The 25,740-nt window shown below is 56.8% G+C and overlaps 1 protein-coding gene across 1 annotated transcript; it reads left to right on the top strand.

The window, feature by feature from the left end:
• The first annotated feature begins 6,600 nt into the window (after nucleotides 1–6,600).
• On the top strand, nucleotides 6,601–25,220 carry SLC6A7 (solute carrier family 6 member 7). The gene is made up of 14 exons (XM_046667964.1): nucleotides 6,601–6,633; nucleotides 11,386–11,569; nucleotides 13,253–13,384; nucleotides 13,475–13,709; nucleotides 15,434–15,572; nucleotides 16,994–17,128; nucleotides 18,066–18,169; nucleotides 18,298–18,422; nucleotides 19,121–19,233; nucleotides 19,489–19,620; nucleotides 20,097–20,196; nucleotides 20,391–20,491; nucleotides 21,005–21,172; nucleotides 25,011–25,220. The coding sequence occupies exons 1-14, from the start codon at nucleotides 6,601–6,603 to the stop codon at nucleotides 25,218–25,220; spliced, it is 1,911 nt and encodes a 636-aa protein (XP_046523920.1).
• Nucleotides 25,221–25,740: the final 520 nt, after the last annotated feature.

Here is a 25,740-nt window from a genome sequence, read left to right as displayed (position 1 = left end):
CCCCAGCCTACCCCTGGGCAGGGACTCAGGTGCTGGGAATGTGGCTCCTGTGGGGGCCCAGGAGGCCTGTGCTGATTCCCAGCCCTGCCACTGACCTTCTGGGTCACCTCGGCCCAGTCACGCACCCAGCCCCTGCATCCCCGTGGCCCATCTGAGCAGCGAGCCTGTTGGATAAGGACCTTTGCCAGCTCCTGTGTTCTGGGCCTCAGGGGGATGAGGGAGCCCAGAGGGGAGGTTGCAGTCCTCAGAGGGCTGGGTGAGGGGGCCCCACCTCCTCCTCTGTGGGTTCAAGGGTGGGAGCCCACTGTAGGGACCAGACTGACCCTGGAGAAAGGAGACGGAGCTGAGCGAAGATGGAATGCCTGCAGACCGTGACCTGAGGGGGAGGAAAGCGGTCAGCTTCCACCTGCCTCTTCCTGAAGGCTCGCCTCTCGCTGCCCCATCACAGCACACCCTGGACCCTCTCCAGGCTGGACGCAGAGCACAACGCCCACCCGATGGGCCTGAGGGAGGGGCTCTGACGACTGGCCCCTCTGGGCTGCAGCCATCTCCCCTCACTGTCTTCTCAGCGGGGCTTCCAGATTGGGGGGAGGTCCCGGGAGGGGGAGTGAGGGGTGGCGTCCACCCTGCTGAATTTCTGCCACCCCAGCAGGTGTCCCTCAGGGCCCGGGGAGCCCCGGAGGACTTTCTCAGGACCAAGCAGAGCTCACAGTGGGCCAGTGTTGTACATAAAGTGGGATCTGTTGGATGCAGCTTTGAGAATAAATTTTTTTTCTCTTTTTAAAAATGTATAAAAATGATTGTATGTAGCATTAGTGAAAAACGTTGAAGCATAAATCAGCTCACCCGTCCCTCGCTCATGGTCCCATCCATCTCTGTAGGCCTGCAACGAAGTCACCTTTAAAATGCATTTGAAAGATCAAAACAGGACATCGTTAGAGTGAGTCTATGAGGCTGCAAAATCGCAAATCCATTTTGTAAGCAGAATCATCAGACTCAATATATCAGGCTTTTGAATTTTTTGAACACTTTCAGCTCAAGTTTTTCTTTTTTTTTCCATTTTATTTACTTATTTATTTATTTATTTATTGAGGAAGATTAGCCCTGAGCTAACATCTGCTGCCAATCCTCCTCTTTTTGCTGAGGAAGACCGGCCCTGAGCTAATATCTGTGCCCATCTTCCTCTACTTTATATGTGGGATGCCTACCACAGCATGGCTTGCCAAGCGGTGCCGTGTCCGCACCCGGGATCCAAACCGGTGAACCCCGGGCCGCCAAAGCAGAACACACGCACTTAACCACTGCGCCACCGGGCTGACCCCTCAAGTTTTTCTTTTAACAGGTGGCATTCGTTGGGCACCCCCATGCGCTAGGCATGGCCGGGCCTGGGGAATGCACAGTCTTTGTCCCCCAAAAGTTCTCAGTCTGAGCTGTGCTCTGGGCATCGGGAAAAGACAGCATCCCAGGAGTCCAGAGCGGGCTCCCAGCTGATCTTGGAGGGTCCCGAAGGCTTCCTGGAGGAGGTGATGTTTAAACTGAGGCCTAAAGAACTAGTAGGTGCTGTCATGCCAATAAGGGAAGAATGGTAAAAAAGAAGATGAACAATAGGAACTTAAAGTAGGGTTTTTTTAAACTCCTGAGAAAAGTTGCTGTTCTCAACTCCCTTCCAGAGGTGGGCAGGCGTCTGCTACCTGGGGCCTTCTCTCCCTAGAGGACTCCGGTGCCAGCTGCCTGCCCCTCTGTTTACTGTTCTGGGAGGTGGCCCAGCCATAAAAAGTGTGCACAGCCCTCCTGTCTGCCCTTTGCTCCTGGGGCACATGACAGCAATGCATGAGGTGGATCCGGTCCCCACACAAGCCCCTGAGGGCACCTCTCTCTCCTCCTACTGGTGGCCTGGGAGACACCCTGGCTTCACCGAGGACACTGGACATCTAAGGCATGGGAACCAGATGGTACCAGGGGAAAGGACTAAGCTTCCAGGAGCAGAGGAAGTGGGTTGGTGGAAGGGTGGCCAGCAGAGAGTGAATATTCTGATCTTCAAAGACATTTGCTGTGTGACCCTGGGGTAACTGCATCCCCTCTCTGAGCCTCGTTTTCCCATCTGTAAAACTGGGCAGTTCATTTACCAAAAAGAAACTGCTCTGGGCAAGTAAGTTTGGGAAATCCTGCAGACTCCCCTTCAGGAGTCACAGTGGTGCATTAGCACATCAAAGCCTCTGACAAGTGTCACAGCAAAGAAACCCCTTGAGTTTCCTTTAATCCAGCATTCCCCATGCTTTGCTACCCAGGCGCCCCCTGCCAGCACTTACCAGCACCCCGCTGAACACCGCACAGTCTGGAGTGTGGGGATGCTGTGGGCTGGAGGGCCACACTTCAGCTGTGACACAAGGTTCGGTAGCAGATCTTGTTGTCAGATGCCCTGAGCTCCAGCCTGACGACTTCCAAGCTGTGAGACTTCGGGCAAGTTACTTAGCTTCTCTGAGCCTCTCCTCCTCATTTGTCAAGTGGAAATAAAGTACTCTAACCTATCTTAGAATTGGGTTTAGCAGAGGGCCTGGCACATGGTAAGTACTGTGTTTCAGTCACCTGCTCATGGAGCTCTTGCATCCTAGTGTGAGGTGCTGGCAGACCTGACTGATGTTTTAACCACCCCACCCCCAATGCTGAGGACAGATGGAGACTGGGAGGATCTGAGGCAGGACAAACCTCTCCCCAGCCACAGGAAGACCTCTGCCTGGCAGGAGGTCAGTGGCCAGGCCTGGCGGCCTGGGTGAGCTGCAGCTGCTGTCCACACGGGCGGTCAGGGGGTTGGGTGGGGCCCACAGGTTGCGTTGGCGATCACCTGTCAGTTGGCGTTTGAGCTCCATGAAAAAGGAACTTTTTATCTAAGACAACTTCCAAACAGTGCCACGGGCTGCCTTGTGAAGGAGTGAGTTCCCTGTCACCCGGAGAGTTCCACCAGAGACTGGGGTGTTGTAATGGCTCAGGAAAGGGATCCCTGCACCCTCCCCAATGCTAGGAGGTGTTCCAGCTTTCCCACTGGGAATGGCGATGCTGCTTCTGCTTTGCATCCAGCAATTTTATGTTCCTCCTCTGCGTGGTGGCAGGCCCTGCGCTGATGCTGGAGACCGGGGCTCCAGACAAAAGTCAGACTGGACTGGCCCGGCCCCCAAAGGCCCATGGCCTGGTCATGGCCTCTAGCCAATCAGAAACATGCACATCAGCATTATGTTTGGCGTACAATTTCCCCAATAAACCCCTAACGCCGTGTTGAGAGCCTGTCTTGTGGAGGCACCGGTCCCATCATGACTGCTGAGAGATTGGGCGGGCCAAGCAGAGAGCACACAGCTCAGCTCCGGGGAAGGGCTCAGGCGCAGGGCTGGCAGTGGAGTGTTCTCATGGAGGAGGTCTCCAGCAGCCCGGGGTGTGTGTGTGTGTGTGTGTGTGTAATAGGTTATGCTGCGGGGACCGGAGGATTGTGGCACTCCAGAAACCAGCCTGGCTCTGCGGGGATGAGATGCCCAGCCAGTGGGAGGCAGAAGCGGGCAGCACAGCAGGCTAGGAGAGGGTGGCCTGCAGGGCAGTCCTGCCCCAGCACGGCTGCTCTGGAATCACTGTCTCTGAATCACACCAGATGGACTAGCGGTCTGGACCCTCATTTTTCACAGTCGCCATTCGCCGGTGAAACAAAACACATGTTCTGCAGCGATCAAGTCTGAATGTTCAAGCGAATTAAAATGTTTATTTATATGCATTTAAAAATATCTCCATATAACAAAAGGAAGTACATTTTCATCTAACACTTTCCTTAAATCAGCACACATCTCACGTCTGGTTTGATGTGAGACCTGGAGAAACAGACAGAGAGAGGCTGAGAGAGGAGGGGAAGGTGGAAAGGGAGACAGATTGACTGACATGGATGCCTAAGTAGTTATCTTGCTAAGTTGTACCCAACTTCCTCTGGGAGGGCGTTAGGGGACAGTGGTGGCAGCAATTGTCAAAGATGTTTGATAGCTGAACTCATGGCCAGTTGTATAATCATAAAACTAGGGCTTCAGTGGGTAGATCGACTAATGTGGACAATGTCTTCTAGAAGAGGTTGGGGTTTGGTTTGGTCTATGAAGTACAGACTATTCTGACAAGGGCCGTGGTGATGGGAGAGGGTGGCAGACAGCTGTGATCTGGAGGACAGGGCCCGGGTGGGGTCAGACTCCTGGATTCCCGGACTGACCCTACCTCGACTGCACAGGGTGATTTTGCAAGTCCTGCCTCTCCTGAGCCTCAGTTTCCCCATCTGGAAGGCATGGGCCTAGAACCCATTTGTACTGACAGCCCCAGTGACTGCCGCTGCTGTTCACTGGTCATGCCCTGAGGCGTTTGCTTGAGGAAAGATAAAGTCTCAGCCCTGTTCCCTCCCCTCCCCAGGGCTGGCTCCCCCCAGGGCTGGATCTGGGGGAGCAGGTGCTGCTGGGAAGGGGCCATCAAGAGGCCAGTCTTCCAGGGCTCCTGGGCCAATGCCCACCCCAACTCCCTGTTCCTGTGGTTCTCTGTGCCTTCCATAGTGTCTGAGAACCCATGTGCCAACGGGAAGGGGTGGCTCAGCAAAGCTGTGCCGCCTGTCCTGTAAGAGATGTGGTGGCAGGCCCTGGGGCTGGGGACGGGGTCCTACCTGGGCCTCCTTGGGTTCAGGATCCGCTGGCTGTTGCCCTCCTGGCTTTGTCTGCAGAGTCCAGAGATTCAGTGCTCTGTGTGACCTTGGGCACGCAGCTTCACTCCTCTTAGACAGTGTCCTCAGGTGCAAAATGGGGACGCACAAACCTGTCTTCCCAGACTGCTGGGAAGAATTAAAAATTAGATATTGGATATGAGCTCATCTAATGCCCACAGTTGAGCTCAATGAACGCTCCTTCCTTCCACATTCATGGCCAAGGGGCTCCTTCCTCCTGGCTCTGGAGAGCCCCTGGCACGCCCTGTGAGGCCAGGCTTAAAGCAAGGAGCAGCTGGGTGGGCCCTGGAAGGAAGTGGTGGGCGGGACGCAGCCAGGCCCTTCATCCCAGCCTGCGCTTTGACTTAAACTCTTCCCACCTTCTTCCAGGCTCCTGGGGTGTGAGAGGCAGCACATTATCCACATCATCCTCGCTTTCCCCAAAGGCCTCCCCATGTTGGTTGATGGTCGGGCAGTCCTGTGATTTAGTGTCTGAACTGGGGCACTGTTGAGCGTGAAAGGGGCATGATTTGTAATGCATGTCGTGTCCACTAGCACGCATGCACGCACTGGCGCCCTCCCACAAACCAATGCCTATGATCACTCCGGCTAACTTCCCATCCTAGCCACGGGCTCACTGGATCCCAGCCACACTCTGAGAGGTCAGCTAAGAAGGTGCTGGCCGATGGCCCATTTTACAGATGTGAGACTGTCACATTCCTAAGGTCACACTGCTGGCAGACAGGAACCCAGGTGCTCATGATCTGAGTCACAAACCATCATAGCAACACAGTGGCCTTTGCCCTGCCACTTCTCCTCTCCCAAACCTCCCTGTTGGGCTTTCATCCCTAGGAAAGGAGGAGTGTTCAGGACCACCGCTAGCTCAGAAGGTCCCCAAGGCCTGACTTTGTCACTGGTGTCACTCACTAGCTCTGTGACCTTGGGTGAGCAACTTAACCTCTCTGTGCTTCAGTTTCCTTGTCTGTAAAATAGGGATATTACCATTTGCCTTTCCAGGTCACTGTGTTGAGAAAATAAGACCTCGTCTGGGACCTGGCACCCTTTAGGTGCTCAATAAATATTGGTGGATTGGATAATTGGACAAACATCTGACTAACGGCTGTTGTTCTTTTGTTGCCAGGAGTGGGCAACCCACGATCAGTCAACAAATGCTAACTGAGCCCCTACCACGTGCCAGGCCCTGTGCTAAATGTTTTCTAAGCACACTCTCCCGAATTCCTCACAACCTGATAAAGAAAGCAAGATTCTTATGCCCATTTTCCAGATGAAGAAGCGGCAGCGCAGGGAGCTTAAGTGATGGGGGCAAGGTCACACAGCAAAGAAGAGGAGGAGCAGCTGGTGCCCGTGCGCATGGCCTGCCTCCCTCACTGCCCAGCTGGAGACCGGGAGGCCCAGAGAGGGCAGGTTATTTGCCCAAGGTCACGCAGAAGACGGTGGCCGAGGCCTCCAGACCTCCGAGAGTTTCCGTCGCGGAACCCCCACCCCACCCCACCCTTTCACGCGCTCGGGCCCCTCCAATCCGCAGCTCTGCGTGCGGGGGCGCGCGCATCCCCCCGCCGTCCATCCGTCAGACCGTCTGTCTGGGTGTCTACGCGGGCGCAGCCGTGTTCTGGTCCCCAGCCTCGGGCGCTGCGCAGCGAGAGGCAGGGCATTCGCAGCGGCCGGCCCGCGCCCCACGCCCCGCGCCCCACGCCCCACGCCCGCAGCCGGCAGACGGCAGCGCCTGCGTCCGCGCCCCCCGCAGCCGGTGCGCGGGAGCCGCCGGGGCAAAGGCGCGGCGGCCGGCCGGCGGCGCATCTCTTACTCGCTCGCTCGCTCGCGCTCTGCGCTCAAGGGAAGCCAAGCCCAGAAGCCCCAGTAACCCGCCCTCCAAGATGAAGAAGCTCCAGGGAGCTCACCTCCGCAAGGTACGGCGCGAGGGCGGGGGCGCACCTGAGGGAGGGGTGCGGAGGCCCGCCCCCATCGAGGCCCCGGGAGGGTGGAGAGGGCACCTGGACCCGACTCAGGGCTCTTGGGGAGGCCAGGCTGAGCTGGACTGCGGGGAGAGCCGAGGTCACGGTCTGGCGGTGAGAGGGGGAAGGTGTTCCTCCAACTGCTTGGGGGTCTGGATGTAGTGTGATGGGGGCCCGGGTTCACTGGGCCAGGTCCTGCGAACAGGTGTCTGCAGCCCCAGGAGGCGCGGGGTAGGGGTGGCTGGGGTCAAGCCCCCGCCCATTTCCCCCAGGGGCTGACTGGGGGCTGGGGACTAGAACAGCTCAGCGCCAGCCTTGAGCTTTCGGGGGTGAGGGATGGGGGCGTCGACCTGGTCCTCATCCATGCGCTCTACACTGAAGCAGACTCCGAGAGCTAGCAGGGGGACCTCCTCTTTCCTGCCGTGCTCCTGCCCTGCTGGGCCCACCACCTGCTTCCCCATCCTTCTACCGGCAGCTTTAGCTTCCCTGCTAGGACCCCAGGGTGCCCCTCAGCAGGGCTGAAGGGAATCAAAGGCACAAGGGAGGAAATGGGAAAGGGATCTGGGAGTGGAGTGGAAGCTGGCATGAGAGAGGGGGCCCAAATCTATACGTTCCTGGGGCCCTGGGCCCAGACCTCTGCCCCTCCCCACCTTGTCATGTGGGGTTGGACCACCCAGCCAAGGTGCCTGTGTGCATGGGGAGGGAGAGTATTGGAGGAAGTTTTCTGGCTTTTGGCTTAAAAGTACCAGGACTAGCGAAGGAGTCAGAACTCCTGGACCCTATTTCTGCAGATGCCACTTCCCCTGTGACTTTGGGCAAGTCCGTTCTCTAACCTGGACCATCACTGGTCCATCCCCACTGTTCAGGCACCAAAAGCAGGCCCACAGTCCTGGGGTAGGGGATGCTGTGAACTCACAGGGGCTGGTAGATGTGAGAGAACTGCTCACAGGGCTGCTGTTATTGACCACTTCCCTCCCCCAACCCCCCCACCCCCCCCACACACACTCATTCAAGCTCTCTGCCCTTGGGCAGCTGGGCATGGAACCACTGTGATACGTGGGTTCTTTTGATTTGCTGACATGAGTGACTTCTTTGGGCCATTTGTGGGTCTCTCGGGTCTTCTTGATTCCTCCCCCTGTTCTTTTGCACCCTCTTACTCTCTCCCCTTTCCTCTCCCTCCCCACAAGAGCCCCCGCCCCTCACTGTCACAAGGCCACACATCATGGTAGTAGCCACATTGTGTGAAGCTTTGTCTCATGTAATCTTCCAGCAGTTCTGGGGGCTAGGTCTTGTTAGCCCCGCTTTATAGACCAGGAATACGAGGCACAGAGGGGTGCAGTCACTGCTTTCCTGAAGGTGGGCTGAGTAACCTAGGACCAACTGGGCGAGGGTGGGGCCGCCTGGCCTCAGGGTCCCCTCCCTTGGTGTCAAGGAGAAGGGGGCAGGGAGTGAGGAAATGCCAGGTGTCAGCAAAGAAGCACCGTTGTTCAGAGAAGAGCGCCGGGCTGCGAGTCAGGGGGCTGGGTCCTGGTCTTGCTCTGTCCTTAACTTGCTGTTTGACCTTGGGCTCATCCCTTCTCCCTGAATCCCAATTTCCTCAGCTGCACAATGACGAGGTTGGACTCCAGATTCCTATTGTCTCTCATCCTGAGGAAGGTGTGAGAGCCTTGGCTTGGGCAGTCCGACCTCTCCCAGCCCCTGCCACTGCTGGTGACCTACATCTGCTGGTTCCTAAAAGAGGGCGTGCAGGTCTGGCAAAGCCATTCATTCAGCTTCCAAGCCTGCCCCATTGATTAGGCTGCTTTCCTCTCTCTTCCAACCAGTTCCATCCTCTCTGTGCCAGCCTCCTGGGATTCACCCCATGGTGGGAGTGGGGGCTCCAGGTGGGCTTCGGATTGGCTCAGCTCTGGAGGACCCCATCCCCTGCCCGTGGAGCAGAAGCGGGCTTTCCTCTGATTGGGGGAGGGGGGGACGGAAGAGCTGGCAGCATCCTGCTCTTGGAACTCTTATCACCATGGAAACAGAGAGCCAGGACCGCTCTGTGAACATAGAAAGGGCAGCAGCTTCTCAGGAGGCATCAGAGGAGCCTCATTACCAGGCCCTCCTGCCAGCTGGGGCATAGGGTGACAGACCCTCCTCGCCACCCAATACCAGGGGCCAGTGTCCACTGACTGCTATCATGTCCCTCTTGGAGCTCACCTGGGAGAGCGCAGTTCCAGAGGGCTGGTGCTCAACAGCTAGAGAGGAAGCCTTGGGGAAAAGGGCATCAGAGGGAAGGGTGGGTGTCAGAGAGGTCTGGGGGCTCTGCTCCCCGCACCCCAGCTTGTCTGAGACCGCTGCTCAGGAACCGCCAGGCACGTGTTTGTTTCCACCCTTGGAGCCAGGTTATTGAAAAGCAGCTTGTTTTTGCTCTTCATCTTTGTCACCATCACCCATAATCATGCCATGCTATCCCCGTCACCACGGCTCCTCTGGCCCATAGCCAGCCTCTGGCGGGATCACACCCATGGTTTCTGCTACCACTGAAAGTCAACCCAGCGCTGTTACCCATTTCTGCCACCTGCACCTATTGCCCCCATCCTGGCCCTGCAGCCGGACACCTCCAGTCCTGTGACACTCGTACTTCACCCCAGCAGTGCTCATATGACAAATCCCCAGCAAAGCCTCCTCTGTCACCACCTGATTTGTGTGAAGACACCTACCTGGGCTGGTGCCAGGAAGGGCAATTTTAGGGGAGAAACCCAAATCTGGTCAGTTGCTACTTACTGAGTCCCTGTGCATGGGTCTTCTCTTGTCCTCAAGCACTGCAAGTGTCTCCAGGGAAGTCTCTTTGGGGAAGCTGGCCTCAGACCATCAGAGCCAGAAGACTATTAGATAGAGATCCTCTAGACTTGCATTTCCCCTAGTATATCCCAGCATGCTAGCTCCTTGAAACCCTTTTCTTAAATAGAACTGGAGAATACCATCTGTTCTAGTCACTATTTGGAGAGTCACGGTGCATATTGGTCCATTAAAGGATCTGATAAGTCCTGCAGCAAAGGAGCCTGTTTTACCTTGTGTTAACCCAGCTTTCCCCAAACTTCTTTGATTCAAGAATCCTTTGTTCCACCGAACACCTATGAACATCCCAAGGGATGTGTTTTTGGAAACACTGATCTGTCCAATCCTCTTGGTGTCCAGATGGGGAAACTGAGGCTCAGAAGACTCTTTCCTAAACTTGCATAGTGAATTGGCCCAGACCTGGGACTAGAATTATGGTCTCCTGACTCCCAGTCACTGCATTCCCACCACCGTTCCTCAGCAGGACCCTTTCTCCTCTCTGAAAACCACGGACGTTTTTTGATAATTGGCCTTCTTTGCAGTTCCATTCTTCCCTGCCGTAGGGTGTGACTTTCAGAGGCAAGCAGGAAAGATGTGGCTGCCCCCTTCTCCTGACCCATTCCTGGGGTCGCTTCTGGGAACTACTCTCTGAATTTTTTTTTTTTTGAGGAAGATTAGCTCTGAGCTAACATCTGTCTCCAATCCTCCTCTTTTTTGCTGAGGAAGACTGGTGCTGAGTTAACATCTGTGCCCATCTTCCTCTACTTTATATATGGGATGCCTGCCACAGCATGGCTTGACAAGTCATGCGTAGGTCCACACCTGGGATCTGAACCTGCTTTGGGCCGCCAAAGCGGAACGTGCAAACTTAACTACTGCACCATCGGGCCAGGCCCTACTCTCTGAATTTTAGGTAGTCATCCTCTTCCAGGCCCTAAACCCAGGTAGCTCATGGACATGCTAACTCACATCCCTCGGGACCAGATTCCAAGCACCTGGAGGAGGGCCTCCATCTCTCAGCCCCAGCTTGAAGGGACACTGCCCAGTAGACTTCCCCACACTCCTGGAATCACGGGCTTGGGGGGGTTGCTGCGAGATGGACCCTCAGGGAGAGCTGCCCTCTGTTCCCTGTGCATGCATCTCTCCTCCGGTGACAGTAAGATTACGTTCTGAGACAAGTCAGGGCTTAAGCGACTTCTTCTTGTCCTCCTGTAACCGCTTTTCCTGAACACCCTCCAGTCTGGCCACCTGCCCTTTGGACGTGCTCCAAACTGTCTGTGTCTTTCTTAAAATACGATGTCCTGGATGGAGTAGCCAAACTGCAGCCCTGGTGGTTGAAGACGTGCACTTCAGCATCAGGAATCTCTGGGCTCGAGACCTGGTTCTCCCTCTAGCCAGTGCTGTAAAAACCTTGGGTATGCCATGATGCCTCTTGGAGCCTCAGTTTCCCCCATAATTACAATGGAGCTTGGACGAATGCTTAGCTCACAGGGTTGTTTTGAGAATGAAATCAGGTAATGTGAGTGAAATGTTCAGTGCCGTGAGCACACAGAAGGCTCAGCGCATGGTCACTGTTACTAAGATCATCATCGTTGTCATCATCACTGAAATAGGGCCCTCCTTTGATTCAACCTCTGCGTTAGCCAAGATCAAGGTGGCTTACTTAATGCCTGAGCCACCCTGCAGATCTCATAAGTTTCTAGTCACCTAAGACCCGGAGGAGCTCCTGCGTATGACCACGGATGCCCAGAAGCACGCGGTTGAGTATCTAAAGCAGTAGAGTGTCTTTGCATGGAGTCCTATCAAGTCCGTATTCTTGTGTCGGGGTCAGAGTTTCAACCTGGCCTCACCTTTTTCTCTCACCCCTTGGTTCTCTCTTACTCGTAGCCTGTCACCCCAGACCTGCTGATGACCCCCAGTGACCAGGGAGATGTGGACCTGGACGTGGACTTTGCTGCAGACCGGGGGAACTGGACAGGCAAGCTGGACTTCCTGCTGTCCTGCATTGGCTACTGTGTGGGCCTGGGCAACGTCTGGCGCTTCCCCTATCGAGCTTACACCAACGGAGGAGGTATGGGCCTGAGGTGCTGCTTGAGGGGCATCCAGGGGGATGGGCCAAGAGCAATGGGCCAAGGCTCGGGTTGGAGTGAGGTTTTAAGTGGCCTCGGCCGCTGTCTCCTATGTGACCTTGGGCAGAATTCATTGAAAGTGGTTTGTAGTGACTTGGGGCTGGAAGGAGGGAGCTCACCCTGCCCCTTTTGTCCCTTTTCATCACCCGGGCCCCTCCCTACTCTCTCTCATCCCCAGCATGGGTACCCATGTGCTTATCTCCCTAAGCTTTGGCACCTCCTGGGCTCTGAGTGATGGGCAGAGGGGGCTGCCTCTGCTTCGTGATAAAGGGCTGTATCTGCCTGTCAGTGACCAATCACTGTGCTCTTAATAGTTCCCCCTTTCCCCCCCCACCGCACCCCTTCCTCCAGAACCTCACTCCATCACTCATTCCTGCTCTTGAATCTCCAAGCCATCCTCCTCCCCTGGTTCCTTCCATTCAGACTGCAAACAAAAGTCTCTCCCATCTTAAACAAATTCTCTGTTGTCCCTGCTTCTCCATCAAGTGACTGTTCTAAGCCTCATTATCTATAGTGGGGTGGAGCACTCAACATCTGCCAGGCCCCAGGCTTGGTGCTCCCCATGCCTGTTTCGTTTAGCCCTGAAGACGACCTTCCTGGGTGGGCACCGAGGTCCTGACGGGGCAGCCAGGGCTTGAAGAGGCCAGCTTCCCTGCCCAAGCTCACGTGATGGCCAAGCCAGCCTTCCACCCAGGACTATCTTTCTCCAGAGCCGACGCGTTCCCACCAGCAAGCACTGTATATCTCCTCCCATCTCTGCCGAACTCGTTAGAGAAGCGCCTATCGACAGAAGACAGAAAGCCAAAAAAAACTAGATGAAGCCAGGACAAGATGGATTGATAGGACTGGGAAGTGTGGGACTGGAGCTGGCCTCTGAACCTCCAGGAACTCCATCTCCCTCGTCCCCGACTCTTTTTCCCTTTGTATGCTGACCTCACTTTCTCCTGGGACAGGCTTCCTCCTGGCAGTAGGGGTGGGGTGTGGCCAGAGACAGCTCGGGATGACCTCATCCTCAGAGCTGCCCTCTCTGAATGCATCTGTACGGAATTGCAGGGAAGGCCTATCATGGGCCTGCTTGAGATACCTGCCCACGCCGGGGCGGGTGTGGGCCAGGGGCGGGCCGGGGGCTGGCAGCCCTTGCAGAGCCATATGGCGGTGGGCTGTTCTCTAAAGGATCTGGCTGCCTTTATGAGAAGAAAAGGGGACGAGATGTTGGACACACGAGACCGCGGGTGGCAGCCACCAGCGTCTGAGGCGACGGGGGAGGGAGAGAGGCAGGAGGATGGAAGCCGGGTGCTGAAGGGTGTTGATTTTCCCACTGGGGAGTTTGCACTTTCTTCAGCAGGAATTCACTCACTCATTGACTCATTTATTCATTCGCTTGCTCACTGTCTGCTCTGAGCCCAGCCCTGGTCTGGGCACTGGGGCCTCAGAGGTGAGTTAATCCCCCTCACCCTGCCCCTTGGTCCTCAGTGGTCTCCTGGTGTAAAAGCAGACAGTCCCACTCCACCACGTGAGAAGTGCTCCGTGGGGTCACAGGTCGTGTCGGGGACGGGCGGGGCTGGAGCTGGGCTCCAGGGGGAGCTGACCCAGCCGGACCCCCCCACCCTCCATCCTGCCCACAGGCGCCTTCCTCGTGCCCTATTTCCTCATGCTAGCCATCTGCGGCATCCCCCTCTTCTTCCTCGAGCTCTCTCTGGGCCAGTTCTCCAGCCTGGGGCCCCTGGCCGTCTGGAAGATCAGCCCCCTCTTCAAAGGTGAGGCCTCTGTGGTCCCCGGGGTGGCCTGGGCTTGGGGAAGGCAGGGAGGTTGCCCCCATCCCCTGACCTCCCTGCCCCCACGCCCAGGTGCCGGCGCGGCCATGCTGCTCATCGTGGGCCTGGTGGCCATCTACTACAACATGATCATTGCCTACGTCCTCTTCTACCTCTTCGCCTCCCTCACCAGCACCCTGCCCTGGGAGCACTGTGGCAACTGGTGGAACACGGACCTCTGCCTCGAGCACAGAGGCTCCAAGAACGGCAACGGGGCCCTGCCCCTCAACCTCACCAGCACCGTCAGCCCCAGCGAGGAGTACTGGAGGTCAGGCGGCTGTCTGAGCTGGCAGCCATCTGGGAGGGCCCCCATGCCACTGCAGGGGGCCCGGGGGCAGGGGTGTGCCGGCGTCCCCAAGGGGCTCAGCGTGCACCTCGAAGGCCGAGTTCAGGTGCTAGCGTTAGGTGGACTCTGGGTTCTGATCCCAGCTCTTCACCTGAGCAGCTGGGTGATGTTGAAAAATTTATGTGGCTTCTGATGCTTTCTCTTTGAAGGGGCTATGATAAGAGTATTTCAGAGGGCTGCTGTGAGGGTTAAAGGAGAGAAGACGTATAAATTGTGCCAAACAGCCTGGTGGGTAGTACGTGCTCCATAAATGCTAACTGATAATAGTGATGCTGGTGATGATGGTAAGAGTAACCTTTTAGAGCCTCAGCTTCCTCCTCTGTACTAGGGGGTGGTACCAGTCCCTGCTTCCTAGGATGTTATCCAGTCAGTCACTCACTCCTTCTTTCAATAGGTATTTATTGAGCCCCTCCTGCGTCAGTAGGTGAAGCGCTGAGTGTGGGCCAGCACCATACATAGGAGGGACCGTCTCGGATTCGTCTAATGGGAGAGAGAAGACTAGAGTAGAGTAAGGGGCTGTTGTGGGAATTAGACCAGGTAATGCACGTAAAACCTTTATCACAGCGCCAGGCATTGAGAGCCCCAGGATTGGTGGGTGTCAGGATAGCGCTGCTCATCAGCCTGTCCCGAAGCCCTACTTTATAGCTGAGAAAACAAGGCGCAGAGGCTTGCTCCATAGTTGGTGGCAGAGGCAGTACTGGAACCAAGGACTCCTGATTCCTGGTCCTCTTCTGGAACATTCCAGAGTAGCCTGGTCCCTAGGTAGGGACCATTGGTTGACAAGAGGACACAGACCAGATATCCCCATCCCTTCACCTGCAAAGGGCTGCTCTTAGGAATTGTTCCCCAGATGGATCCCCTGTCTTGAAATGTTTTGATCTCCAACCTGCATTTATTACATGGTTCATTCATTTGTCTATTTAAAGTCCATCTGTGTGTCTGCACCTGCTGAGAAGTATGTCAGACCAGTGGGAAAGGGCGGGCTTGGGCCTGCAGCTTGAAGCTGAAGAACGTGAGGTGGTCACTGGCAGCTTCCAGGGGTGTCCGTGGAAGCACCATGCCGCCTCATGGGTTGGGGTGCAGGCGGGAAGCACGCAGCCCTCTCTGAGGGCTTCACTGAAGGGAGTTTGGTGAAGGGACTTTACAGAGGTCGGGGAATCCACAAGGAAAGGGGAGGCACCAGGGACTAGCAAGAGGGACAGCCGTACCATCCCTGAGCCAAGGAGGCGAGAGGGACCGGTGTTACTGGAACCAGGGCGATTTGTGGCCTGGATGGAGGGGCTGCATAACGAGAGCTGTGTGGTAGAAGGCAGTCATAGCCAGACCCTCTGATGGCATGTGTGATTCACGTGTGCACGCATGCATGCATGTGTACACGTGTGTGTGCAAGCACCCCAACCCCTCACTCCTCCCACCCTCCAGTCTCCTGCCGTTGCCTCCCACTAGCCAAATCCAAATGGAAACGAGGAGGAAGGTAGCTTGGGTGGTGGGGTCTGGAGAGGACAGCCTCCTGGGTGCAGAGCTGGTCAGAGAAGGATGGGGAGGAATCAGATGGAGAATAGCCAGGATCGCCTAGTAGACTGGCCACAGCTTCACTCCATGTCTGTGGAGTGTGGCAGGGTGACTCAGACCTTCACCTCCCACAGCCGCTACGTTCTCCACATCCAAGGGAGCCGGGGCATCGGCAGCCCCGGGGGGATCCGCTGGAACCTCTGCCTCTGCCTGCTGCTCGCCTGGGTCATCGTGTTTCTCTGTATCCTCAAGGGTGTGAAGTCCTCCGGCAAGGTGAACCCTGGGAGGCCCTGGAGGCCTGAGGGGCTGGGTAGGGTGAAGGCTTCCCGGAGGAGGCAGGGCATGAACTAAGCTTGAGAGGATAAATAGACTTCAACTGGGAAGATAGGAAGGGAGAGGGCATGGAGGCATTTGAAGAAAGAGGTAGAGGTAAAGATGGACAGCAGCTCGGCTGGTTCACTAGACTAGAAACTTGCTGAGGGCAGGACCTATCTGTTATTCAAGTTTGTATCCTTACCTAGTGCTTGGCACTTTGAAGAGGCTCAGCAAACGTTTGTTGAATACTTGGAGGGTGGGTATATGAGTCAGGGCTCCTTGAGATGCAAGTGCCACACTCAATTGGAAAGTCCAAAGGGTGTGCTTCAGGCACGGCTGGATCTAGGGTTTCGATAGATGTTATCAGGAATGTAGTTCTCCCCATCTCTCGGCAATGCTTTCCTCCAGACTGGCTTCCTTCTCAAGCTTCATTCTCCAGGAGCTTGCCACCAGCAGCTCCAGGCTTACATCTTACCCACTTAGTGAAGGGTTCTCCCAGTTTTCAAAAATCCTAGAGTTGAGTCTTACCAGATAAGCTGGATCCTGTTTCCATCCCTGAACCAGTCACTGTGGCCAGGAGGGCTGGAGTGCTCTGCTTGGCTGTGCCTGGGTCACTTGCCCACCCCTGGAGCTGAGAATGGAATCAGCCCCAGCTAGGGAAAGTCAGGGGACCGTTATCTGAAGAAGGCCGACGAGATGCTGGGAAGACAAAACCACAGACGCCCACTTTAGGTTAGGAAGGGCAAGGAGGGCCGTAAAGCTGTTTCAGAAAGGCTTGGAAACCTTCTGCATGGTTTACTCAACCACTTATAGATTAGAACTTGTGCCTCTGCAAAGTGCTGAGAAGTGTTATCCACGAGGAACAGAATCATTCAAAGAAAGGCTAGAAAGACAGGGTAGAAACCACGCAGCAGGAGAGGAGAGCCGTCGGCGTGGAGCTCGAGAGCTGGAGGGGTTTGCTGAGGGACTGGCTGGAGGTTTGGGCACGGTGGAGACGGGGCAGAGGGGATTTTTGGAGTGTGCACTGTCTGGTGACCGTGTAGGGTGGGTGTGCAGGGCTGGGGGAGTGGACATGGCGGGGAGGAGAGTGTTATAACCTCCAGGCAAGGGGCGGTGGTGGCCCGGACCCAGGCACGGCAGAGCTGGAGAGAGTGGCTGGATGTGGGACGGCCGTGGGGAGCAGTGGCAGGACTTTGCTGTTGGGATCCGTGTGTGGAGGGAGGGAGCGAGGGAAAGAGAAGCATCAGGGATGACAGCTGTTCCCAACCTGGGCTGTCCATAGGGTGGGGAGGCGAGTTAGTAAGATGGGGACTTCTGGCGGAGGGGCAGGGTGGAAGGAGGGCCACGCGTGCCTTGCATCTCCACTTGTCGTCGCCCAGGTGGTGTATTTCACGGCCACGTTCCCCTACCTCATCCTACTCATGCTGCTGGTCCGTGGAGTCACCTTGCCGGGGGCCTGGAAGGGCGTCCAGTTCTATCTCACCCCCCAGTTCCACCACCTGTTGTCTTCTAAGGTGAGGCCCTTGGGGCTGGGATGTGGAGGGAGGGGTCTGGCCTGAGCCAGGGAGTTGAAAGAGGGCCCCTTGGGGACAAAGGGAGGCCGGGACTGGGACTCTCATGTGGTGAGCCCCCAGTATCAGGTACTGTGTTCGGCACTGTGTGTCCTTTTCATTTGTTTTTCTTCACAACCCTATGAAGTAGACGTTATTCTCCCACTTTACGGATGAAAAAACTGAGGCCCAAATGAGGTGGTGATCAGCTGAAGGTCACACGGCTAGGGAGTGGCAGAGCTGGGATTCCAACCCAGATCTGTCTGACTCTAAAACCCCAGGCAGAGCATTAGTAATAATAACAGTAACAACCACGGTACCAACAGCCAACATGCCTTGCTTACTGACGGATGGCTGTGCCTGACCTGCCCTAGCACTTTGTGTATATGTAGTCACTTAATCCTCACACCACCCCGCGAGGGAGGCATTATGCCTATCCCCTCGTCACAGGTGAGGGACTGGGGCTCAGAGAGGTGATGTGGCTTGCCCAGGCTACATAGCTAGAAAGCAGTGGAGCTGGGATCCAAATCCAGGGCTCCCTGGCTCCAGGGAGCGAGTAAAGGGTTACAGGGACTTATCGCCAGGCTGAGTCTCCTAAAAATTTACGCGAGGCACTACTTCCTTCAGAACTGGACCAGTCTTAGAGATCATCTTCTAGATCCTGGTTGGGGAAACTGAGGCCCAGAAAGGGGAAGGGACTTGCCCGAGTTCCAGTGTAAGTGTTGCAGCCGAGTTTGCTCCTGGCCCACGTCACCTGTGAGCCAGGCGCTTCACCAAGCCACCCCTGGAGCTGCCGCCCGCCTCTCGCCCCCCCTCCTTCCTCCTCTTTCCTTGGCCCTCCGGACACCATCGTGGGCAGCCCCTTCTCTTTGCGCTCCATCTTCCTCCTTCCCTGCCACAGGTGTGGATCGAAGCTGCTCTTCAGATCTTCTACTCCCTGGGTGTGGGCTTCGGGGGTCTCCTCACCTTTGCCTCCTACAACACGTTTCACCAGAACATCTATAGGTCGGTGTCCTGCAGCCTCCCACACCCTGGGGGCTGGAGTTGGGGGGGAGGGTGGCTGGCCGAGGAGGGCCTCGTGGGGTGAGGGTGGAGCCAGCTCATCCAGCCTGTGCCTGGACGTCTCCCGGTAGAGACACCTTCATCGTCACTCTGGGCAACGCCGTCACCAGCATCCTGGCTGGCTTCGCCATCTTCTCCGTGCTGGGCTACATGTCTCAAGAGCTGGGTGTGCCTGTGGACCAAGTAGCCAAAGCAGGTGGGCAGGCTGCCCGGCGCTGAGGGGTGAGGGTGTGTGTCGGGCACAGCTGGGCCCGGGCAAGTGAGCACATGTGTGGACCAGCAAGGTTGTGGATGTGTATGTCAAGTGTGTGTGTGTACACGTGAGTGCATGAACACACAAATTAACATGTCTTAGCTGGTCTCTGGGTGTCCCTGTGCAAAGGGGGATGGGTGTGCAAATTAGTGTGTGTTAACCTGTGTTTAGAGAGAGACAGATTTCTGTCTGAGATTGTCTTATGTTTTATCACATCTTAGTAACTCTCCTTACTTGTCCAGATGAGTCATGTCCTGTGTCGTGATGTCTGTGTTCAGGTGAATGGAGGGTACAAACGGTCTTGTGCATCAGTGTCTTGTGCTAATGGATGTGTCTAAGTATGCGCATTAGTGGGATTGTTTGTGCAAAAGGTTGTGTACATAAGGGTATTGGAAGGAGGTGTTATGTTTGGGTCTTGTGTTTATTCGTCTGCTCATTAATCCATCTGTTTTATCAGCCTGTGCTCACTGAGTGCTGACAGTGTGCGGCCTGTGCCCTAGGCGTGAGAAAGTGTTGGAAGTGTGCAGTTAATGTACGCCTCTGGGTTTGCCGAGTGGGTATAAGCGCCCGTGTGTGTCAGAGTCTGTATGTGGGGCCCACCGCATGCCCCAGGCTGCTGACCCCGTGTGCCCTGGGCCCAGGCCCCGGCCTGGCCTTTGTTGTCTACCCACAGGCCATGACCATGCTGCCTCTGTCGCCCTTCTGGTCCTTCCTTTTCTTCTTCATGCTGCTGACTCTCGGCCTGGACAGCCAGGTGAGCCTGGTCCGTGCCAGCGGGTATGTGGTGTGTGTGTATGCACGTGCGTGTGAGATATGTGACTTTGTAGCTGTGTGTGTCTATGTATGTGATGTGTGTATTTCTGTGTGATATGTGAGTGTATCTGTGTGTGCCTGTGTGAGTGTGTATCTGCGTGTGTGTGATGTGTATGTGTATCTCTGTGAGTGTGTGTATCTGTGTGTATGTGTGTTGTGGGGGTAGAATGCTGACGCCCCCCCTCCTCCCCCCAAGTTTGCCTTTCTGGAGACCATTGTGACAGCTGTGACGGACGAGTTCCCATACTACCTGCGGCCCAAGAAGGCCGTGTTCTCGGGGCTCATCTGCGTGGCCATGTACCTGATGGGGCTGGTCCTCACCACCGACGTGAGTGGCTTTGCAGGGTGGGTGGCTGGTGGCGAGGCTGGGGAGGCACCTGCAGCAGTGTCTGTGGCCAGGCTGAGCACTCCCCGAGCCACCCGCTTCTTCCTCTTTGGGAGGAACCTAGCCCGCCCAGTGCCCTCTCCCCCAACAGGCAGCTTTGCCTATGACCCCGAGTCCTGGCTTTGGAGTCTGAAAGACCTGGGTTTCCTGCAGTTGCTTTATGACACCAGGACAAGTGGCTTCCCCTCCCTGAGCCTGCTTTCCCATCAATAAAATGGGGGTCTTCATCTAGGGCTGTTGTGAGCCTACGATAAGATGATGTATATAAAGGGCTTGGCAGGGAGACAGCAGTCACACTGTCATCGTCCTGCCCTCCCCACTGGCCTGGCTGCTTCCTGCTCGCTGCCTGCCTGGAGAGGGGCTGCAGCAGGGAGCGAGGCCGGGGTGAGGGGCCCCCAGAGCTGTGACTTGTATTGCAGGGGGGCATGTACTGGCTGGTCCTTCTGGATGACTACAGCGCCAGCTTCGGGCTAATGGTGGTGGTGATCACCACGTGCCTCGCCGTCACCCGGGTGTATGGTGAGAGGGGGCGTGGGAGGTGGGGTCGAGGCTCCCCACAGCGGGAGGGTGGGAGTCTACCCTGGAGCCCCCTGCAGCTGGGTCCCTGGTCCCGAGGCTGGGGTTTGCGGTGGGGGCAGCTGGGGTGGAGGAGGGGCCGCTGGCGCTGTGGGCCTGCGGGTGGGCCATCCTCCTCCCGCCCCTCCCCTGTGCAGGCATCCAGAGGTTCTGCCGGGACATCCACATGATGCTGGGCTTCAAGCCGGGTCTCTACTTCAGGGCCTGCTGGCTGTTCCTGTCCCCAGCCACGCTCCTGGTAACCCTGATGGGAGGCAGGGCTGCTGGATGGGGCCCGGGACTGAGGGCAGGGCCCCTCTGGGTGTCCAGTCTGGTAGGGCTGCCCTGGTCCAGGGTAGACCTCTGTCAGGGCTGAGGGGTGGGCCGGGCGTGAGGATTCTGGTCTACCCCCATCCCCCTGGATGCCCCCACTTTTGTAGCTGTTCTGGGCCTAGTCCTGCAATTGGTCGACACAATGAGGGGGGCTATCTCAGGCTTCTGGGCCTTAGGGCTGGGGCCTTGAGGTTGGAGCAGCTCAGGGATAGGCCATCTCAGGAATTAGGGTGCTTCAGAGCTGAGCTGTCTCAGGACTTGCCAAGGCTCCAAAGACGGACCATCTCAGGTTCTCGTACAGATTAGGACTGGGCTGTCTCAGACACTGAGTGGCTCTGGGTTGGGCTGTCTCAGGCCTTAAGGTAGTTCAGACCTGGGCTACCCCAAGCCCTGGGGCCTGGCTGAGGCCCACTGTGATGCTTGGATCCCCCGCCCGCAGGCCCTGCTGGTGTATAGCATCGTCAAGTACCAGCCGTCGGAGTATGGCAGCTACCGCTTCCCAGCCTGGGCGGAGCTGCTCGGCATCCTGATGGGCCTGCTGTCCTGCCTCATGATCCCCGCCGGCATGCTGGTGGCCGTGCTGCGAGAGGAGGGCTCACTCTGGGAGGTAAGTCCGCCCCACCCTGCCTGCCCCCCACCCTCCCGCCCTGTGGCCCTGCCCTGGGCCCACCTGCTGGCAAAGAAACCTTCTGCACCCTCACCTTCTCCAGGGCTGTGCAGATCTCTGTTAGCCCCAAGAGCAGTTTTTCTAACCAGTAGCCTGAGCTCGGAAGCAGGCTTGGGGGCTGAGGCCTGCCCTGTGGCCCCTCACACCACACAAGGCCTCTGCAGGGGTCACAGTCCAAAGATCACCAGCGTCAGCCAGTGCCCACGTCTCGAGGGGAGGACAAGGGACTTACCAAGGTCCCACAGTGAGTCAGGCAAGGTCAGGACTTGAATGCAGGTCACCAGCCCAGAGCTTCCCTATGGAACTCAGGGTCCGAAGGCAACACGGAGGGACCCCAGAGAGTGGGCTTGTCACCCTCCTCCTGTGGCCCACAGGTGACCTGGGAATGGGATGATGGTGTGAGCCCTGGCCCTGGCCAGGGCTGTGTGGAGAGACCCAGAAAGCATAGAGCTGTTTGGCACGGGAATCTACAGGCCTTGGAAGATATGAGTAGTGACCCCTTGTGGGCCAGTGGACATGCTGTGTGACCACTCTGAGGTCCTGCCCCTCTCTGAGCCTCAGGGCGCCCTCTGTACACTGAGCCATCCACTTTTGAGTCCGTGGGTGTGGAGTCCTCTGGTGGCAAGGGGCTGTCATAGTGAGCGGAGCTCAGTAAGTCTGTTAGGGCCTGAGAAAGCCTGGGGATCTACCCCTGACACACCCCCAAACCCCCACACCCCCACACCCATCAGAGGTGTGCTGGAACCAGCTAGTACTGCTTCGTGACAGCCGATTGTTCAATACTCAGGAATGTTGTGAGCCAGCTGTTAAACCATCGATAGCTTGAAATGGACATTGGTAGGGATTTTTTTCAATTATTTGCTTTTATTTTTTTTTCTGCTTTTTCCCCCCCAACCCCCCCACCCCCCGCAGTACATAGTTGTATATTTTAGTTGTGGGTCCTTCTAGTTGTGGCATGTGGGATGCCACCTCAACGTGGCCTGACGAGTGGTACCATGTCGGCGCTCAGGATCTGAAACAGCGAAACCCTGGGCTGCCGCAGCGGAGTGCGCGAACTTAACCACTCGGCCACGGGGCCGGCCCCATGGTGGGGATATTTATACCACTGAAGTGGCTACAGATGCGCCCTCCACCCCCATCCCCAGCCTGCTCACCAGCACACTACTGCCCCCACTTCCCATACAGCCCCACAGCTGTCCCTCACCCTGCCTCCCTGTCTCCACCTGGAGAGAGGCTCAGAGCCCTTCCCTGGCAGAAGTGGGTTGTGGCCACACCGCCAGACCACGGGGGAGTCCTAGAGTCCAGTCACTGCTCTGCCTCCAACTGCTGTGTGACCGGGGCAAACCCTTTGCCTTCTCTGAACCTCAGGAGCCCCACCTGTGCTACAAAAGGAAACTTGTCTCCTTGCTTGAAAGCCAGGGTGTCTGCAAAGTGTAGGAGGTGGGGGGTTGCTCAGGGTCGTGGGTTACAGCCCCCCAGAAGCTCATGGTCCCCAAGCCTTGCTCTGCCTCCCTGCTGCCCTGCTGCTGCAACTGCCCCCAGCTGGGTGGAGGGGACACATGGGGGGACACTCCAAGGAGTCACTGCCGAGTTCAGGAGTGCCACCTTCAGAGACCAGGGCTTCCAGCACTGATGCACTAGGATTGGAATCCTGAGTCTGCCATTTACCAGCTGCGTGACCCTGAGCAAGTTAATGCACCTCTCTGAACCTTGCTTTGTCTGTCCTTAAAGTGAGGACAGTGATACCTACCCATAGGGTTGCTGTGACTGTCAGCACAGTTGGTACTATGAGAGGCAGAGAAGCAGAGTATTTTAAAAGTTTAGGATGGAGTCAGACGGCCTGGGTTCAAACCCCACTTCCCACCTGTGTGACCTTGACCAACTTAACTAACCACACTGAACTTTACTTTCAGAGAAGATCTGTAGGGGTGGAGGCTAGAAACAATAAGGTCCCCTTGCAGGGCTACTGTGAGGATTAAATCAGCCGCACTTAGCACAGAGCTGGCAGGCGGCCAGTGCTCCATTCCAGGCCAGCGGTTCTCTCAGGGGTGCTTCTGCCCTCCGAGGACATCTGGCCATGCCTGGAGACAGCTATGATTGCCCTGGGAGGACAGGGTGCAGGGGGCGTGCTCCTGGCATCCAGTGGGTAGAGGGTGGGATGCTGCTAAGCCCCCTTCGGGGTGCAGAACAGCTCCCACACCCGGAATTCTCCAGACCACAGTGTCAACGTGCTCGGGCTGAGAAGCCTGGTCCAGGCACCAGTGTTCAGCCGGAGACAAATCTAAGTCCTTGCTCTCAGGGAGCTTGTGTTCTAATGTGGGAGACAGACAATAAACAAATAAACATAGACAGCGGTACTTGGTGTACGTAACAAGAACAAAATCAAAACCAGAATCAGATAACAGCATAGAGCATGATGGAGGATGGTGTTTCAGCCAGCGTGGCCAGGGAAGGCCTCTCTGATGAGGTGACAGAAGCCTGACCAAAGGGACGAGGTGATCCATTTAGATAGCTAAGGGGAGAGCATTCTGGGCAGGAGGAGAATCAGTGCAAAGGCCCTGAGGCAGGGGGGTTGACATGTTTGAGAACAGCAGGGCTGGATCCGGGTGTTTGGAAGAGAGTGGCAGGAACTGAGGTCAGAAAGGTAGACCAGAGGCCAGGCCATGGAGGCCGTTGTGAGCACTGGGATTTCTCTCCACTGAGATGATAAGTGTTGGCAGGTTTCTGAACAGTGAGGTAACTGCTCTTACTACAGTTCAGTAAGCGTCACTGTGGGGCCCAGCCCGGTGGTGCAGTGGTTAAGTTCGCACATTCCACTTCTTGGCGGCCCGGGGTTCGCCAGTTCGGATCCCAGGTGCAGACATGGCACTGCTTGGTACACCATGCTGTGGTAGGCATCCCACATATAAAGTAGAGGAAGATGGGCACGGATGTTAGCTCAGGGCCGGGCTTCCTCAGGGAAAAAAAAGAGGAGGACTGGCAGTAGTTAGCTCAAGGCTAATCTTCCTCAAAAAAAAAAAAAAAAAAAGCATCACTGTGCTTTGAGCACGGAGCCGTGCTAGGCCCTGGGCTAAGGGCCTCCAGTGGGCCCCACCTCATGCTGGTTGTCTTGCCTCTTTGAAGGGTCAGGGGCTTTTCTCCCTGGGGGGGGGGGGCAGGCAGAGGGCTTGGGGAATGAGGTCTGAGGAAGAAGGAACCCAGGATGTACAGGCTTAGTCATCATCTTAGTCAGCTCCCACCTTCCATGGAAGCTGGTGCCCCGAGAGGGGAGGATCAAGGCTGCCACTGAGTCAGAACGAGGCAGTGTCAGGCACTTGGAAGGTCAGCGACAATCCCCGCCTCAATTCTCCCGTCATGGCTCTTCCCAGAAACTCCCAGCTCCTTAGGCCTCAGCATTTAGGGGGAGGGACCCAGAATGGGCCCCTGGACTGGCCTGCTGATTAATCAGAACAGCAGCCACCGTTCACAGGCCCTCCCCTGTTCCAGGCGCCCTGCTAGGTGCTTCATCTCAGGGCGCTCACATCCCAGGAGGCCTCATGATCCCCAGGTTACAGGGGAGGAAGCAGGCCACAGAGAGCTGATTCCATGCCACCTTCCAAGCGGCAGAGCAGGGTTCTCATCCGGGCATGTGACCGACTCCCTCTGGGGAGTTAGTGCCCCCGTCCCGGGGTTGTTGCGTGGGTCAATCCAGGTGATGTGGTGAGGTCTTTGCCGGGTGCCTGCCTCTGGCAATCTCCATGAGCGCCAGCTGTTTACCGCTGTCCTTGCTCTGCCGCAGCGGCTCCAGCAGGCCAGCCGGCCGGCCATGGACTGGGGCCCGTCGCTGGAGGAGAATCGGACGGGCATGTATGTGGCCACACTGGCCGGGAGCCAGTCGCCCAAGCCGCTGATGGTGCACATGCGCAAGTACGGGGGCATCACCAGCTTCGAGAACACCGCCATGGAGGTGGACCGGGAGATCGCCGAGGAGGAGGAGTCTATGATGTGAAGGAGGAAGCAGGCGGATGGCCGGGAGCCCTGCCTGGGCCGCCGTGGGCAGCCCGCCCTCTGGGGGTCTGAGAGGCCCGAGGTTGCTGGAGGTTGCCATGGTGATGCTGGTCCCCCGTACAAGTCCCTCCTTGTGGCCTCTGCCTCTCTGGAAACCTCTGTCTACCCCCTACACACACACACACACACACACACACACAGACCCATTTGAAGCTGAGAATGATTCTGCTCAGCCCTCACTTTGCAGATGGACAAACTGAAGCCAGGGAGGAGGGACTTACCCAAGGTCACTTGGCAGAGGGGACAGGACCCCAGGCCTCCTGACCAGCCAGCTCCCTTTTTCATGTGGCAGCTAGCACCACCCTCTCAACTCTGTTCAGGGCCCAGAGCCCTCCCTTTCCCCAGGGAGCCTGAGCCACACAAGTCAGCCGGAATCTTAAGCTGGGCGGGAGACTCGGCACCATGAGGCCCGTGTGGCCCTGGGCGTCAAGAGTTAGCAAGTCAGGTGGGAGTGAGATCCC

Source organism: Equus quagga, chromosome 7 (assembly GCF_021613505.1).
Source record: "Equus quagga isolate Etosha38 chromosome 7, UCLA_HA_Equagga_1.0, whole genome shotgun sequence".
Taxonomy (NCBI): domain Eukaryota; kingdom Metazoa; phylum Chordata; class Mammalia; order Perissodactyla; family Equidae; genus Equus; species Equus quagga.
Note: the sequence above shows the minus strand (reverse complement) of the source record. Positions and strands in the feature narration are given on the sequence as shown.

Excerpts from the sequence above, each read along its gene's own strand:
- SLC6A7 (XM_046667964.1), top strand. The coding sequence starts at position 6,601 with ATGAAGAAGCTCCAGGGAGCTCACCTCCGCAAG. Across the intron at positions 15,573-16,993 it reads GTGTGAAGTCCTCCGGCAAG|GTGGTGTATTTCACGGCCAC; the intron begins GTGAACCCTGGG and ends GTCGTCGCCCAG. Across the intron at positions 21,173-25,010 it reads AGGAGGGCTCACTCTGGGAG|CGGCTCCAGCAGGCCAGCCG; the intron begins GTAAGTCCGCCC and ends GCTCTGCCGCAG.